The following is a 14,573-nucleotide window of genomic DNA, read 5'->3' as shown; positions in this document are numbered from 1 at the left end:
TGCTGATGGTTCAGCGAGTTTTGGTCAGAGAGTGACGAAACCTGCAGCTTCAGAATCTGTGAGATGTCGGTGTACGTGGCGTCGGGTGAACGATCCACGCTTTGTGTTTTACGTCTTTGTGTGGAATCCGTTTACCTGCTCTCATTTACTGTTTAGCTGTTTGGTGGTTGTTGAAATAGTTTTGTGAGCTTTAACCTGAGATTCTGACAAAATACTTTTATATTGAAATATTGATTCAGGATTTAGTGAATCGATCTCACTTTATTTAAACTAAAATCGATTTGGATAGAGGAAATTTATTTTTTAAAACCTCCCCCAATAACTGCATCAGACTTAACAAGACAGTGCAGACGGATCTTTCTGGTGTTCCCAGTAATGCAACAGTAAAATAGTTTGTGTGCTCAAGCAATAAGAAGGTGAATAATTAGCATACATTTGCAAATCAGCCAGCGTTGTATTCAGACAACAACAACAATAAAAATCCACGTACGTGTACAGCTGTCAAGAGGAAAAGCCTGTGTGATATGTGCGCTCTCTTTAGTTCGGTTTCGTGATTAATTAAAAGTTCTGTTTTGTTTGTCCTGATGTCGTTTAGATCTGAAAAGATTTCAACACAAATCTTTCTATAAATATCCATAATATTTTTAAAGATAATGTTCTCCTGCACTTTTACATTTTTTCTGTGCCCCAGGTGATCTGTTCATTGCTGGACTGGGTCCAGGCATGTATGGCAACCTGCCTAAACTGGTGGCTTCCAGAGACGGCTTCCAGGGCTGTTTGGCGTCAGTGGACCTCAATGGTCGTCTTCCGGATCTCCTCAACGATGCATTGTTTCGCAGCGGGCAGATTGAACGTGGATGTGAAGGTACACCGTCCCTCAAATCTCAGCCTGATTTAGACTACTACAACACAAACTTCAACTCCAACTCCAGCAGCCCTTTCTTCCTGCTCAATGCAAACAGTAGCTCTGCATCCATGAGACCGTATGGAAGGCGCTTCGTCTTATTAACTGTATTTGTTGCCTCACTTATTCACTGTTAGAATTCTGATCAAATCAGCTCCTCGTACAAAACCAAGTTATCGGCCACATCGGTCGCCTCCTTACAGAGCCTTCATCATCACTATTTATGCAGCCTTTGCTAATGCAAAGATTACCTCTCTTATTTTTTTTAATCTATGATGCTTTTGTAAAGTTTTTTTTCTGAATGATATGAATATTAAGTTTTATAACTGATTCAAAACAAAAACAGATTCTAATGGGTGCTGGCTCAGGTATGTCAGTAAAAGGACAAAAGACAGAGAGAGTCACTACATTTACATTTCCTTCAACATACTCACGTTATTCTTCACTTACACTAACTCTGAGAGTTGGCTACAATGCTTCTGACTACATATGCTGAACACTGTCACGATGCCAATGATGTGTCAGTCCTGAGTGGATCATTGTTTACATCCATTTCAACCTTTAAAGCCCACAGAGTAATGGATTCAGATGAGACAATGCTACACAGTAAATAAAGTTCTCTCTGGTCTCAGAGCACTGTCATAAATGGTGACAAAATGACAACTATTTCTTTGTGTACATCATTGTTGAGGTCATTAACTATCATCATTTCTATTACTTTATTCATTTTTTGTACTCTCTATAGATGATTCATTACAGTAACCATAACTATCATTACTTTTGTGTTTGCCCTGGTTATTGTTACATCTGCAAAAATCTTTATCCTCACTGGGGCCACCAAACAAGATAGGACAACAGAAAGTAATGTATCCCATTACTGCACTGAAATGAGTATGTTACAAGGAAATGTTATATTTGGAATAGCATTAGGCGAAACATTGGACATGGACCCAAGTAGATTTTTTTATATGACAGTCGACATGCCTTTGAAACTTAAGCAACAAGAAAACATATTTTATGTCTGCACTGTGTATGTTCTGCCATGAACATGTAAATAGACCATATGAAGAAAAGTACAGGGGCGGCTACACATTACAAGTACAGGAGGTACTTGGTCATGGAAACCTATGCCATGAAGCGCCTTTGTTTCTGTGCCGATGTTGATGGGCAAGGCTGAAACTGTTAGTCAGTCAGCAGAGACTCTTACACACTTACGACGCAGCAATGCATGGCACCTTTACATGATCTGCCACTCTGTGGCTGACTTGTTAGGATTCCTAAATGATTCCACTTTGGAATAATACCATCACAACACCACAGTTCATTATGGAATATCCAGGAGGGAAGAAATTTCACAAACTGGCTTCAAATGCTCGTATCCGATTGCATTTCCATGCTTGAACTCGGTGAGCTGTCAGAATGACCCATTCTTTCACTGCCGTTTGTAAATACAGATCTGATGGTTGGTGCTTGATTAGATACACCTGTGGCAACTGGACTGAAAATATCTTGGCTGTGGTTGCGTAGTAACAATGTCCTGATTTTGGTTAAAACATTCTCATTAAGTTATTTTTTCATGACTCTCACACTTTACCAAGAGATCAAGCTGTTATATATCTATTATAAAAATCAAAGCTCAAAATTTATGTGACTCTTTTGAATAATATTTGGCACTTTTGATGGGAATCACTGTTTTTATTACATTTATTTTGTTAGACTACTGCTGTTTGAGGTAGCCGGGGTTTACAAATGGTCAGCTGCAGAAGTACAAAGCAAATAACAATGTAACTACTTCAAAAAATAGTTTATATCTTTATTTGTAGGATGTGCAGTTTTACATCTTGCCATTATTTCTGCATCAGGCTATATTTGGTATTCAGTTCACACAGACCTTTGTTCACAAAGACAAACTTGCCAAAGGTTTTAACATGTTCTGTGTAGCTACACCAAAATGGGCCGTTGAAACATTTTGCACAAGAAAACAAATGTCATTGTGGACAAAATGTTTCCATCTTCCTGTAAAAGTTGTGCATTTTTATTATTCACTTATTTATTTGTTGCTGTTTTATGGGCCATCTTCCACAATCTGTTTGCATGGACATCATTTTCTATACAGCAGTTTTTCTTATGCCTGCCATATCATTGAGTTGGAAATGTATGTATTGTACTTTTTGTTTTTCATGGAACATTTATTTAAAGAGCCCCATGTTAAACCAATAAATGTGCTAGCTGACATTTCATTTTAGTAGAAAAGAAACGGTATATGTCCTTGGTATAACAATCTGAATCAGAATGAAAACAATGTTATTTCATTGTACTGTATGCAGCGCAAGAAAGTATCGGTTGATTAATTTATTTTTCCAAATAAAATTTCATCAATCGCAGTTTGTTGGTCTTGTCCATGGCATTTTTGTGTGTTTGTATGATTTTTGTATGGTTTTCTTTTTCTTTTGCAATACACCACGATCAGCTCAACAGTCTTTTAAACTGTTTGAAATTTCATTGTTTGTAATTTCATTACAAGCTTTCATCACATTAAAAGTTTTTCTTGTTTGTTTGTTTGTAAGTTTGTTGCCTATATCGAAGCCCATCTGTAATTAGGGAGTTCAGACTGCAGCAATACATTTTGCCGTCACTAGAGGGCGATGCTGCACTGCTAACAAACAGCAAATAAGCATCAAAACTGAGCTTTAGGATTTTCTTATAAGCTAACGTTTAAAACAATCCCCCCTCGACGGTCAACATGACTTTGTCCCGAATACCTCCTTTAACTGAGCATCTTTGACGAGGTAAGTCTCCGGACCATCACATGATTTGAGGTCGAATAACAATAAGTTTTTGTTCAGTATCATTGCAAACCAACCATTCAAGTTATAAAAAATAAACAATAATTTCCCAAACAAATGAATGTGTGTGAGTAACCAAAGTATACAAACAACAGCACACAAAGCAGTTTAACAAAACGTCTCGTTGCTCTTTATTTGTCATTATCATCCTAACATTCACAGAGTTATCGATGACACATTGTTATAGTGGCACAGTCGCGTTCTGACAGCACAAAGGTCTGGCTGGGCCTCTCCTCCTGCTCTGTGTACTCCACCTTCCTCTCAGTCCAAAGACATGCATGCCTGTTTAATTAATGATTCTAAATTGGCTGTCAGTGTGAATGTGAGCATGAATGATTGTTTGTCTCTCCACGTTAGTCCAGTAGACTAATGGCCTGTCCACACGCGTCTACCATGGCAGCTGGAATGGGCTTCAGCTCTCCTGTAAACATGAACTAGCTCAGCCGTTAAAACTGATGCATAGAGAACAGCCAAACAGAAAGTCTGAACAGAAATAACTGAAATGTACTATGCTTCATTTCAAATATAAAATAGTGTAGTTTATTTAAAGAATAACTACATTTTGCCACATTCCAATGAGAAAAAGATTTTTAGGGATAACTGTAGCAGTTGAATGATCTTTTACCAATTCAGTCCAATCAAAATTCAGTATTGAGTTTTATTCAATTTTATTTATATAATGCCAAATACAACAACAGTCACCACATGGACTTTAACAGCCATAAGACATTACATTATGATGACTGACAGGTAACGTGAATAACACTGATGATCACGTTATTCTGGCACCTATTATTGAGTGAGAGATATATAGATAATATTTTAAGGAGCAAGTGCAAGGACCAGATTGTGATGGTTAGATGATATGGTCAGAGCATCTCCTAAACTGCAGCTCTTGTAGTTTGTTCTCACTCTGCAGTGGTATCTATCAAAAGTTTTTCCAAGGAAGGAACAGCAGTGACAGACAGGTTGTTCATGGGCAGCCAAGACTTCAGTGATGCGCATTCAATTTCCATTCAATTTTATTTATACAGCACCAAATCACAACAACAGTCGCCTCAAGGCGCTTTACATTGTAAGGTAGACCCTAATACATACAGAGAAAACCCCAACAATCATATGACCCCCTATGAGCAGCACTTTGGCGACAGTGGGAAGGAAAAACTCCCTTTCAACAGGAAGAAACCTCCGGCAGAACCAGGCTCAGGGAGGGGCGGGGCCATCTGCTGTGATTGGTTGGGGTGAGAGAAGGAAGACAGGATAAAGACATGCTGTGGAAGAGAGACAGAGGTTAATAACAGATATGATTCAATGCAGAGAGGTGTGTTAATACATAGTGAGTGAAGAAGAAACACCCAGTGCATCATGGGAATCCCCCAGGAGCCTAATGCAGCATAACTAAGGGGTCATTCAGGGTCACCTGGTCCAGCCCTAACTATATGCTTTAGCAAAAAGGAAAGTTTGAAGCCTAATCTTGAAAGTAGAGATAGTGTCTGTCTCCTGAATCCAAACTGGAAGCTGGTTCCACAGAAGAGGGGCCTGAAAACTGAAGGCTCCGCCTCCCATTCTACTTTTAAATACTCTAGGAACAACAAGTAGGCCTGCAGAGCGAGAGCGAAGTGCTCTAATAGGGTGATATGGTACTACAAGGTCATTAAGATACGATGGGGCCTGATTATTTAAGACCTTGTATGTGAGGAGCAGCATTTAGATCTGGGGCCAATGAATGGAAGCCAATACAGGATAAATTACATTAGTCCAGCCAAGAAGTAATAAATGCATGAACTAGTTTTTCAGCGTAACTCTGAGACAGGATATTTCTAATGTGCATGAAAAATGAAGGGTGGCCTATGTTTTCCAGTCCAACCGATCAACTACTGTAGCTCAAATTGCTGAAAAATGACACTGATTATTATAGAAAGGTGTCAGAATACACAGTCCATTGCAGTTTGCTGTGTTTGGGGCTGCATAGTTGCAGACCCATGCCCATGCTGACCCCTGTCCACTAACAATGTTCACACGAGCATCAGAACTGTACCCCTAACTAATGGAAGAAGGTAGCCTGGTGTGATTAATCATGTTTCCTTTTACATTGCATGGATGGCCGGGTGCGTGTGTTGCTTACCTGGGGAACACCTGACAGCTGAAGAAGACAAGCCAGCAGTGGCAGTGTGATACTCTGGGCAATGTTTGGGGAGACCTTGGGTCCTGCTAAGCATTGCTGCAGACCATGCACACCATTTCATTGGACTGGGACCTAGACAATATTAGGCAGGTGATCATAATGGTATGCCTGATCACTGTATATTTTAAGATAAAGACCCAGCAATAATAGAGTGAAACCTAATGCCAAGTATGTATCTGTTTAAAAACCACATTTCTAAGATTTGTAGGGATTTTTAGGAAGGCTTATGAACTAGATAAGTATGGAGAGAGAACAGGGAGAGACCAGAGAGACATGGGGACACAAATCACTTCCACAGGAGACACCGGTGATGAGACAAAGACAAGAATGGGACAGACTGGGCACGGAAGAGAATCAAGAACTTAAAATATAAATGAAAAAACTATGGACTACTAAACTCAAAACTAACTGATACATAGCTTTAATGTAAGTATTTCTTAAATTACCCAGGACCAAAACACTGAGTAGCTCCGTAATTACCCTGAGTGTGTGAAGACTTCCCATTTACATGTACAAAATGTAAACTATTCAATAGATTTGCTTCAAATCTCTGTACTAAAGTATTGTGGTCAGTGGTAATGAATGCTGCATTGAGGCAGCACACGCACAGAGGTGAGTCCTCTGTCAGTGGCCATAAGAAGATGAGTCCTCTTCAGTACCACTGTTTCTGTACCCTGATCATAAACCGTTCCTCTCATTCTTTAGTATAGGAGAATCATATACATATTTTGAGCTGCAACACTGAACTGAAGCCAGTTTTGCCAGTTTTGTGTTTGCTTCTTTTGTCTGATCCCCAGGACCCAGCACTACCTGCCAAGAGGATTCCTGTGCCAACATGGGCATTTGCATTCAACAGTGGGAGAACTACACCTGCGACTGCTCCATGACTTCATACACCGGCACACAATGCAATGACCGTGAGTAATATCTAATGTCACATTCATACAATATCACTTTTTTGTGACCAGTGAGTGACAAATGTGAGATTCAAGAAAAAAATTAAAATGGAGAACATTCAATGTGTTGACTGCATATTAATACACATGTTGCAAGTCAGCTTTATATTCTTAGAAATATGTAGCCTATACACTAAATATTAATTTAGCTGAACCTTAGTGGTGGTGAGTGGCACTGATGTATGCTTAGTATTAAGTCTTCCTAGCTATGGATTCCAATTACAAAGAAAAATCATGGACAAAAATGAAGGATTTAACATTGTGTGGACATGTTTCTTTGTTTACCGGCTTGCGTGTGTGCTTGATGTGCAGCAAGATATTAAGCAAAATTATTTGGGAAGACATTTCCACAACAAGCTCTGTGAAATTGCTGAACAGTATCTGTGTGGATGTGAGACACAAAGAACAATTTCCAAGCTGCTGAGAAAAGCTGAGTAGAGCAAACTCCTAGTCTTGTAGTTGTGTTCACAAGTGGTGAATAGATGAAAGAGTCGGTTGTAAAAAAAAACTCATTCAGTCTCTGAAGAGGATGTTCTTTCCCAATACATTCATCCGTGGTGCTAAACCAAAATAATGTAACTCCAGTGCTGCTAGGGTACAGAACAAAACTGTCAAACACACTAGTGCATCTGACCGTGCCAGCAAACACGCTAACATATCAGTATGAAACCAAATAGTCTGCTGCTAATTCTCTTATTAATCTTAAAACAGATTAGTGGGGGGGTCACGTGACGTCAATGGCGGAGTAGCTGTGTTTCTCGCCCGCTCCCGCAGCTTGGCATTTGTTTAGGCCTTTATATGTCTTATTTGGTTAAAGTCTCTGTTTATTTCGACTTTTAAACTTCGTACGATGCCAAGCACCCAGAAGAAGCTCAACCTTGGGTCGAAACCGGGCAAATCCGGAGGAAATCACCCTCCGCTCAGCGATCATGCTGTAGCGGTTATGGCGGAGGCCCAGTCGCCCCCACTTCTCGACCGAATGGACGTCGACAAATTGGTGGAGAGGATATCGGCGGAGGTGCTGAGGGCGGTGGAGGCCTCCTTTGAGAAGAAGATTGATCCAGTTCTGAAAAGACTGGAAACATGCGCAGCTAACATTTCTGCATTGGATGTTAAAATGAAGGAGGCAGAGGCACGTATATCAACGCAGGAAGATGTTACAGCGGGATATGGCGCCAAGATTTCTGAAGTGGAGCTTAAGCTGGAGGCCGCTTTGGATAAGATTGATGACTTGGAGAACAGGAGCCGACGGTGTAACATACGTGTTATTGGGCTACCAGAAGGCAGTGAAGGTACCAACCCTGTGTCTTTTTTCAAAACGTGGTTACCGGAGTTGGTGGCTGTGAGTTTCAAGGGCGGCGCTGTTAAAATCGATCGCTGCCACCGGGTGCTTGCATGCCTCCCTTCCAGTGCCCAGCGACCCCGCGCGGTCATCATAAAGCTCCACAACTTCCAGGATAAAGCACGGATCATGCAAGCGGCTAGGAGGAAGCAGTCCTTATTTCATAATGGCATTCCTATTATGATATTCGAGGATTTCTCCGCCGCTGTTCTGAAGAAACGCCAGGGATTCTACCACGTCAAACAACGCCTTAGGGAGATGGGTGTCCCCTTCGCCATGATGTACCCGGCTGTCCTTAGGATCAAGATCGATGGCCAGGAGAAATCTTTTAGATCTCCAGAAGCAGTCTCAGCTTACCTGGATAACGTACCTCAAGGGGCGGGGCCACGCTCATCCTCGGTGGCTCCAGTGGACTGTTGATCTGTGCTCCTGTCCCATACCTGAGGCATTCGCCAATCCCTCGTCTCCTCCTCCTTTTTTTTTTTTTTCTTCCTTCCCTGTTTATTATTATTGTTATTTTTTCTGTTTGGTTCCTTTTTTTTTTCTTTTCGGGTCTGTGCGGAGATAATAACCCCATACATATAGACTATTTTATTTAGCCATTTATAATCCGAATCCTTGTTTTAGCTGCGGGCGGGCAGCTGTTTCACGTTACTGATTAAGAAAAGACTCTGGTCCAGCATCGTTCTATGTCCAAGTTGGAAAGTTTGCTTGCGCCCCCTGCTGGGCGTTGGAGACCTTTGTCTGACCTCCATACTCACTGGTTTCTTGACGGTTCTGTTTCTTGTAAATAGTTTTTTGTTAATTGTTAGCAAAGCAGTACGTTTGTTTTTCTATGTGTATTTTACTTGCCACTGGTGTTGTAGAGCAGTGTTTGGGAGCCCTACATATCAGCTATGCTTTGGTCACCTGAGCGTGGTTCCATGCTTATTTCAAATATTGTATGATAAGTGATAATTCAATGTTAAATGTTTGTTCCTGGAATGTAGGAGGTATACATAACCCTATTAAACGGAAAAAAAATATTGAGCTTTCTTAAGAGGGAGAATGTACATGTTGCCTTGTTGCAAGAAACTCACCTGTCTCCTCAGGAGCATCTAAAACTGAAACGTGATTGGGTCGGTCAAGTTTTTAGTTCTTCCTTTACGAGTAAGAGCCGCGGTGTAGCCGTTTTAATACATAAACACCTACTGCTGACAGTTGACCAAACATTTTGTGATAAGTCTGGTAGATATGTTTCCTTAAAAGGCACCCTAGGTGGTCAGGCGGTGTCATTTCTGAATATTTACTTTCCACCAGTACAGTCTAACGACTTTATTGCTCATATTTTCTCTTCCTTTTCTGATTGGGTTTGTGATAATTCTGTGATAGCCGGTGATTTTAACTGTTATTTTTCTACAACTAAGGACAGATCCCCTCCTAAACAAATTCAAATGTCTACAAGGGCCAAAGCACTTTTAGATACTTGTAACAAACTTGATCTGGTTGATACCTGGCGGACTCTTCATCCTAACGATAAAGAATTTACTTTTTTTTCCGGTGTTCATAGAACAAGTAGTAGAATCGATCGTTTTCACCCCCAAACGATCACTGGGAAACATTTTGGGATGTACAATAGGCGATATTATTATATCAGATCATGCGCCTGTTTTTGTTCAGCTAAGCGATCTAAATCCTGTCCCTCGGTCTCATACCTGGAGATTTGACAATTTTTTGATTCACGACCCAAGGTTCGAAACATTTTTAAATGATCAGCTTGAACATTTTTTAAAGGTCAATGCAACCCCTGAAGTTTCTCCAGGCCTGCTTTGGGACACCCTGAAGGCTTACACCCGTGGACTGATTATATCATATTCAGCAGGCCTGAAGCGGAAAAATCAGATGGAACAACGGAAATTGGAACTGGATTTGCACAAACTGCAAGCTAAACATAATGAATCACCATCAGAGCAATTAAGGAATGAAATTCAGGTGGTTAAAACAGCTTTGGAGGCACTATTAACAAGAAAGGCTGAGAAATCTCTTTTCTTCATGAGGCAGAGGTTGTATGAGTTTGCTAATAAACCTAACCGCTATCTGGCCAATCTTCTTCATAATAAGGGTGCTGGTTGTAATATCCCATGTGTTAGAGACTCATCTGGTTTACCTAAATATGACAATTTAATTATTAATGATACTTTTAAAACTTTTTATAAGCAGTTATATACCTCCCAGTTTAAACCAACATTGGAACAAGGTATGCATCACTTCTTCTTAGGACTAAATTTACCTAAAGTTACTGAAATCCAAAGGGATGATTTATGTAAACCTATAACGCAAAGTGAAATTTTGAAAGTTATTCAGATGCTTCCAAATAACAAAGCCCCGGGTCCAGACGGGTTCACAGGGGAATTTTTTAAGAAATTTAGTAATATTCTGACTTCCCCACTGTATAAGATGCTTCTGTCCTCTTTTGAGGCAGGCACTCTCCCCCCCTCCTTAATGGAGGCTAATATTTCGCTAATTCTGAAGAAGGGGAAACCTCCAGAAGAATGCGCCTCCTATAGGCCTATATCTGTTTTAAATCTTGATTTGAAGATACTTGCTAAAGTCCTGGCTGTACGTCTTGAGCCAATACTACCTTCGATCGTTGAGAATGATCAAACTGGTTTTATACGGGGGCGGTATTCCACACATAGCGTGAGGCGCCTACTTAACATTATTCAGCACTCATCTTTGTTCAACCCTGAGGCTCTAGTCATCTCACTTGATGCTGAAAAGGCCTTTGACCGTCTGGAATGGCCGTTTCTTCTTTTCACACTTCAAGAATTTGGTTTAGGTGACAACTTCGTTAAATGGATTCAGATCCTTTATACTTCCCCTCTTTCGGCAGTGATTACCAATGGTTATAGGTCGGACAATTTCAGTATTGAACGTGGCAGTCGGCAGGGCTGTCCGCTGAGCCCTTTGTTATTCGCCCTGGCTATGGAACCCCTTGCCACAGCCATTAGGAAGGATGCTGCTATTGAAGGACTCTGTTTGAACAATTCTCAACATAAGATTTCACTTTATGCAGATGACGTCTTAATTTTTCTAAATTCTCCTGCTCACTCAATTCCTAGATTAGTTGCGTTAATTTCCCAATACGGCTCCTTCTCAGGCTACAAGATCAATTTTTCTAAAAGTGAGGCTATGCCCCTCTCTGTTCTAAATGAGGTTGATCCAAACATTTCTCAGCCTTTTCGTTGGTCTCCCTCCGGTTTCACTTATTTAGGGGTAAAGATTTCACCGAATCTAAAAGAAATGTATAGTCTGAACTACACCCCTTTAATTCAGACCATCAATCGCGATTTGGGTAGGTGGTGCAGCCTCCCTCTGTCTCTCTTAGGTCGTATTCATCTGGTCAAGATGAATATCCTCCCTCGCCTCTTGTATTTATTCCAGATGTTACCGCTTGCTCTGTCCAAAAAGGTTTTGTCAAAATTAAATGGTTCAATTATTTCTTTTATATGGCGTAAGAAAAGACCTAGGCTGAGATACAGTTTTCTGTGTTTGCCTGTTCAGAAAGGTGGTCTTGCCGCTCCCTCCTTCCCACAATACCTCTTGGCTGCACAGTTTAAATTTCTTACAGAATGGTTTATGGACGATCCGGATTCCATTTACCTCAGCGCTGAGTCCGCTTCTTTAAAGGGTATCCGTTGCGGAACCTGCTATATATTTCCTCAGGTAAAGCCACAGTTCTAACACAAGATAATATGGTGCTAAAGAATATGCTCGTTGTTTGGCGCAAAGTCAGGCGCCTGGAAGGATATTTTAATTGTTTCTCCCTTCTTACTCCTATTCATGAAAACCCTGACTTCTTACCTGGTCTTCGGGCTGGTTTTGAGGACTGGTCTCAAAAAGGGATTAATACAGTGGGTGATCTTGTTCATGAGAACTCTCTTCTTACTTTTAATCAACTGAAAAGCAAGTTTGGTCTGACCAATAAGGATTTTTTGAAGTACTTTCAGGTAAAGCACTATATTACTTCTAAATTGAAGGATTTGAATGGAGGGTTCGGTCTTTCTCCTATAGAATCACTCATGGTAAAAACTACCCAACTAAAATGTATCACTAAAAAGATTTATAACATTCTGTCTGATCTTAGAATGGATAACTCTAACAAAATCAAGGGCCAAGGGGAATCAGACGTAGGCGCTATAGATGCTGAAGCTTGGGATGAGTTGTGTTGTCGTCCTTTTAAAGCCTTGGCATCTAATTCTATTTGGGAAAGGCAGTTTAAACTTATAAATAGGCTTTATATTACACCCGAGAAGAGACACATAATGTTTCCAGCTTTGCCTAATCTCTGTAACAAATGTCAGTCTGCTGTTGGTTCCTTTTTTCATTGTCTGTGGAGCTGCCCTGTTATTCTACAGTTTTGGAGATCACTCATAGACAAGCTATGTACTATATTTAATTGCCGACTGCATCTGGGTCCAAGGACTTGTGTAACCCAGTAGAGAAAACTACCTTTTGTTATTTTTTTTCTTGTTTTCGTTTTGATTGTATAAATGTATTTTCATTATTTTATTTTGAAAAGAAACATTTATTTTGAAAAAAGGAAGTGTGATCCTCTAGCAAACTTTATTTTCTGTTGCTGGATCACAAGGGATAAATGCCTTTTTCATTGGTTGAAGGTGGTTTTAGCCCCGTCTTCTGAAACACCAGACCATCATTTCACATGAGCTAGATCTTTTCGCACGTGGAAATAGATGAGACAGGTCACGGATAGCTCGTGCGGAATTTTCTAACATTTTGGTGAGTTTAGCCCATGGGTTTGAAAAGTTAATAATGTGTTAGTCTGTTGCTAAAAGTTGTTTCTTCTGTTCATACCGATTCGCGAGTGGTAATTTGCTGTTTAAAAACGGTTGAAATGCTGTTGTGGTAGGATTTGTTTAGCATACTCGAAGGATGATTGGAAAAATGTATTATCTTGCTGGTTATACCTATTAATCATAATTTCATGGTTAAAAAGAGAACAAGAAATTCATTTGTTGTTTTACATGGTTAAAATAATTTCATGTATAACGAGAGATATATTCAAAGCATGCATGTAATGTATTACTGTGGTAATGTGAAAGAAATGTGAAAAGAGATAAAGAACTAAAGCTGTGATACAAGAGAAGAAACGGAGCTGGCTGTGTACAATAATGTTAATATTGTTGTGCAGGCTAGGTTTTTTTCCCTTGTCCGTGTGGAAGGAACTAAGATTTTGGATTCCAATGGATTCTCTCCGGATGGAGATGGCAAGCCTGAGCCCAGACTGAACTTTGCAGAGGAACTTACTCTTCTTCCTCGATGGAGACTTCCAAGTGGTAACACACAAACCACAAACGAAAGAGAACAAGAACTAGACTAAGAATTTTTGACTTGACAAATGACCAAAGACAAAAAGACAATTGAATATTGAGCTCAAACGACTATTTTTGGGGTTATTTTTGTTTTGCCGGCTTCTTCTTATTATTGTTATGGTTATTATCACTGCTACTGTCAATGTGGAATTTGTGTCTTGTTTATTTCATTTTTGTGCAAAATAATAACTGTTGCTGCTCAAATTCCTGTCTCCAGCCATTTCATTCTGCATTCGCCTCGCTTTCTATTGTAGCCCTGCCGAACCTAGCAACTGGTCCGTAGTTTGGCTGTCCTAAACTATTTAAAATGAGTCAGTGGTTACACTTGCCTGTTAGGACTGAACGATGAGCTACCTGCCGGCTTTCGCAGCAAAGATCTCCTTCACATACTGCTACACTACGCTCGAAAGTGCATTATGGTACTGTGGATTTCTGATAAGGCTCCATCTGTCAACCAGTGGCTACAGTCTGTGATATGTATCATGCCAATGGAAGCCTTCTCTACAGCACTTAAGGACAAACCTTTCCTTTTCTATCGCATATGGGACCCTTTTTTGGCCCACTTGAACACTCCTTCTGCTCAGAGGTTGAAATCGGGCTTACGGGATTTAGCCTGGCAACAAAGGGACGATTGTTAACCTTTTTCATTGTTTATGAATATTGCTGTTGGCTTTCTCTTTCTGCCTCCCACGTCCTGCTATACATGTAGATGCATCTTTGTCCTGTGTGTGTATATGCTGGTCACTGCTGTTTCCCTGCTTTGCAATTAAAAGTTCAAAAAAAAAAAAAAAAAGATTAGTGTGTTTACAATTGAAGTGTTCTCTCAAGTTTTATCATAAACATTTTGTATTTTTGTATGTCTCATATAAGCTTGTTCACAAAAATGCATTTTACAAGAAAAACCTCACTCAGGCCAGCAGGAGTCACTGTATGGAGCACTGAAATCCAAAGCATCTCTCCATGAGAGA

At 40.2% G+C, this 14,573-nt stretch overlaps 1 protein-coding gene across 8 annotated transcripts in view; it reads left to right on the top strand.

Annotated features, from left to right (window-relative positions):
• The window catches only part of nrxn3a (neurexin 3a), a 209,377-nt gene that overhangs the window by 134,213 nt on the left and 60,591 nt on the right, over nucleotides 1-14,573 (top strand). For all 8 annotated transcript variants that reach the window (XR_014916650.1, XR_014916649.1, XR_014916648.1 and 5 more), the window contains 2 exons: nucleotides 692-865; nucleotides 6,733-6,852. Coding sequence is in view for 5 of the 8 variants with exons in the window: in XM_085440780.1 (XP_085296906.1) it covers nucleotides 692-865; nucleotides 6,733-6,852 (294 nt within the window). In the remaining 3 variants the exon portion in view is untranslated. The remainder of the gene's footprint in view (nucleotides 1-691; nucleotides 866-6,732; nucleotides 6,853-14,573) is intronic.

Source organism: Copadichromis virginalis, linkage group LG19, assembly GCF_057382275.1.
Source record: "Copadichromis virginalis isolate Kocher_CV1m ecotype Utaka linkage group LG19, C_Virginalis_male_GT1.1, whole genome shotgun sequence".
In the NCBI taxonomy this organism is placed as follows: domain Eukaryota; kingdom Metazoa; phylum Chordata; class Actinopteri; order Cichliformes; family Cichlidae; genus Copadichromis; species Copadichromis virginalis.
This window is presented reverse-complemented; position numbering and strand designations above follow the sequence as displayed.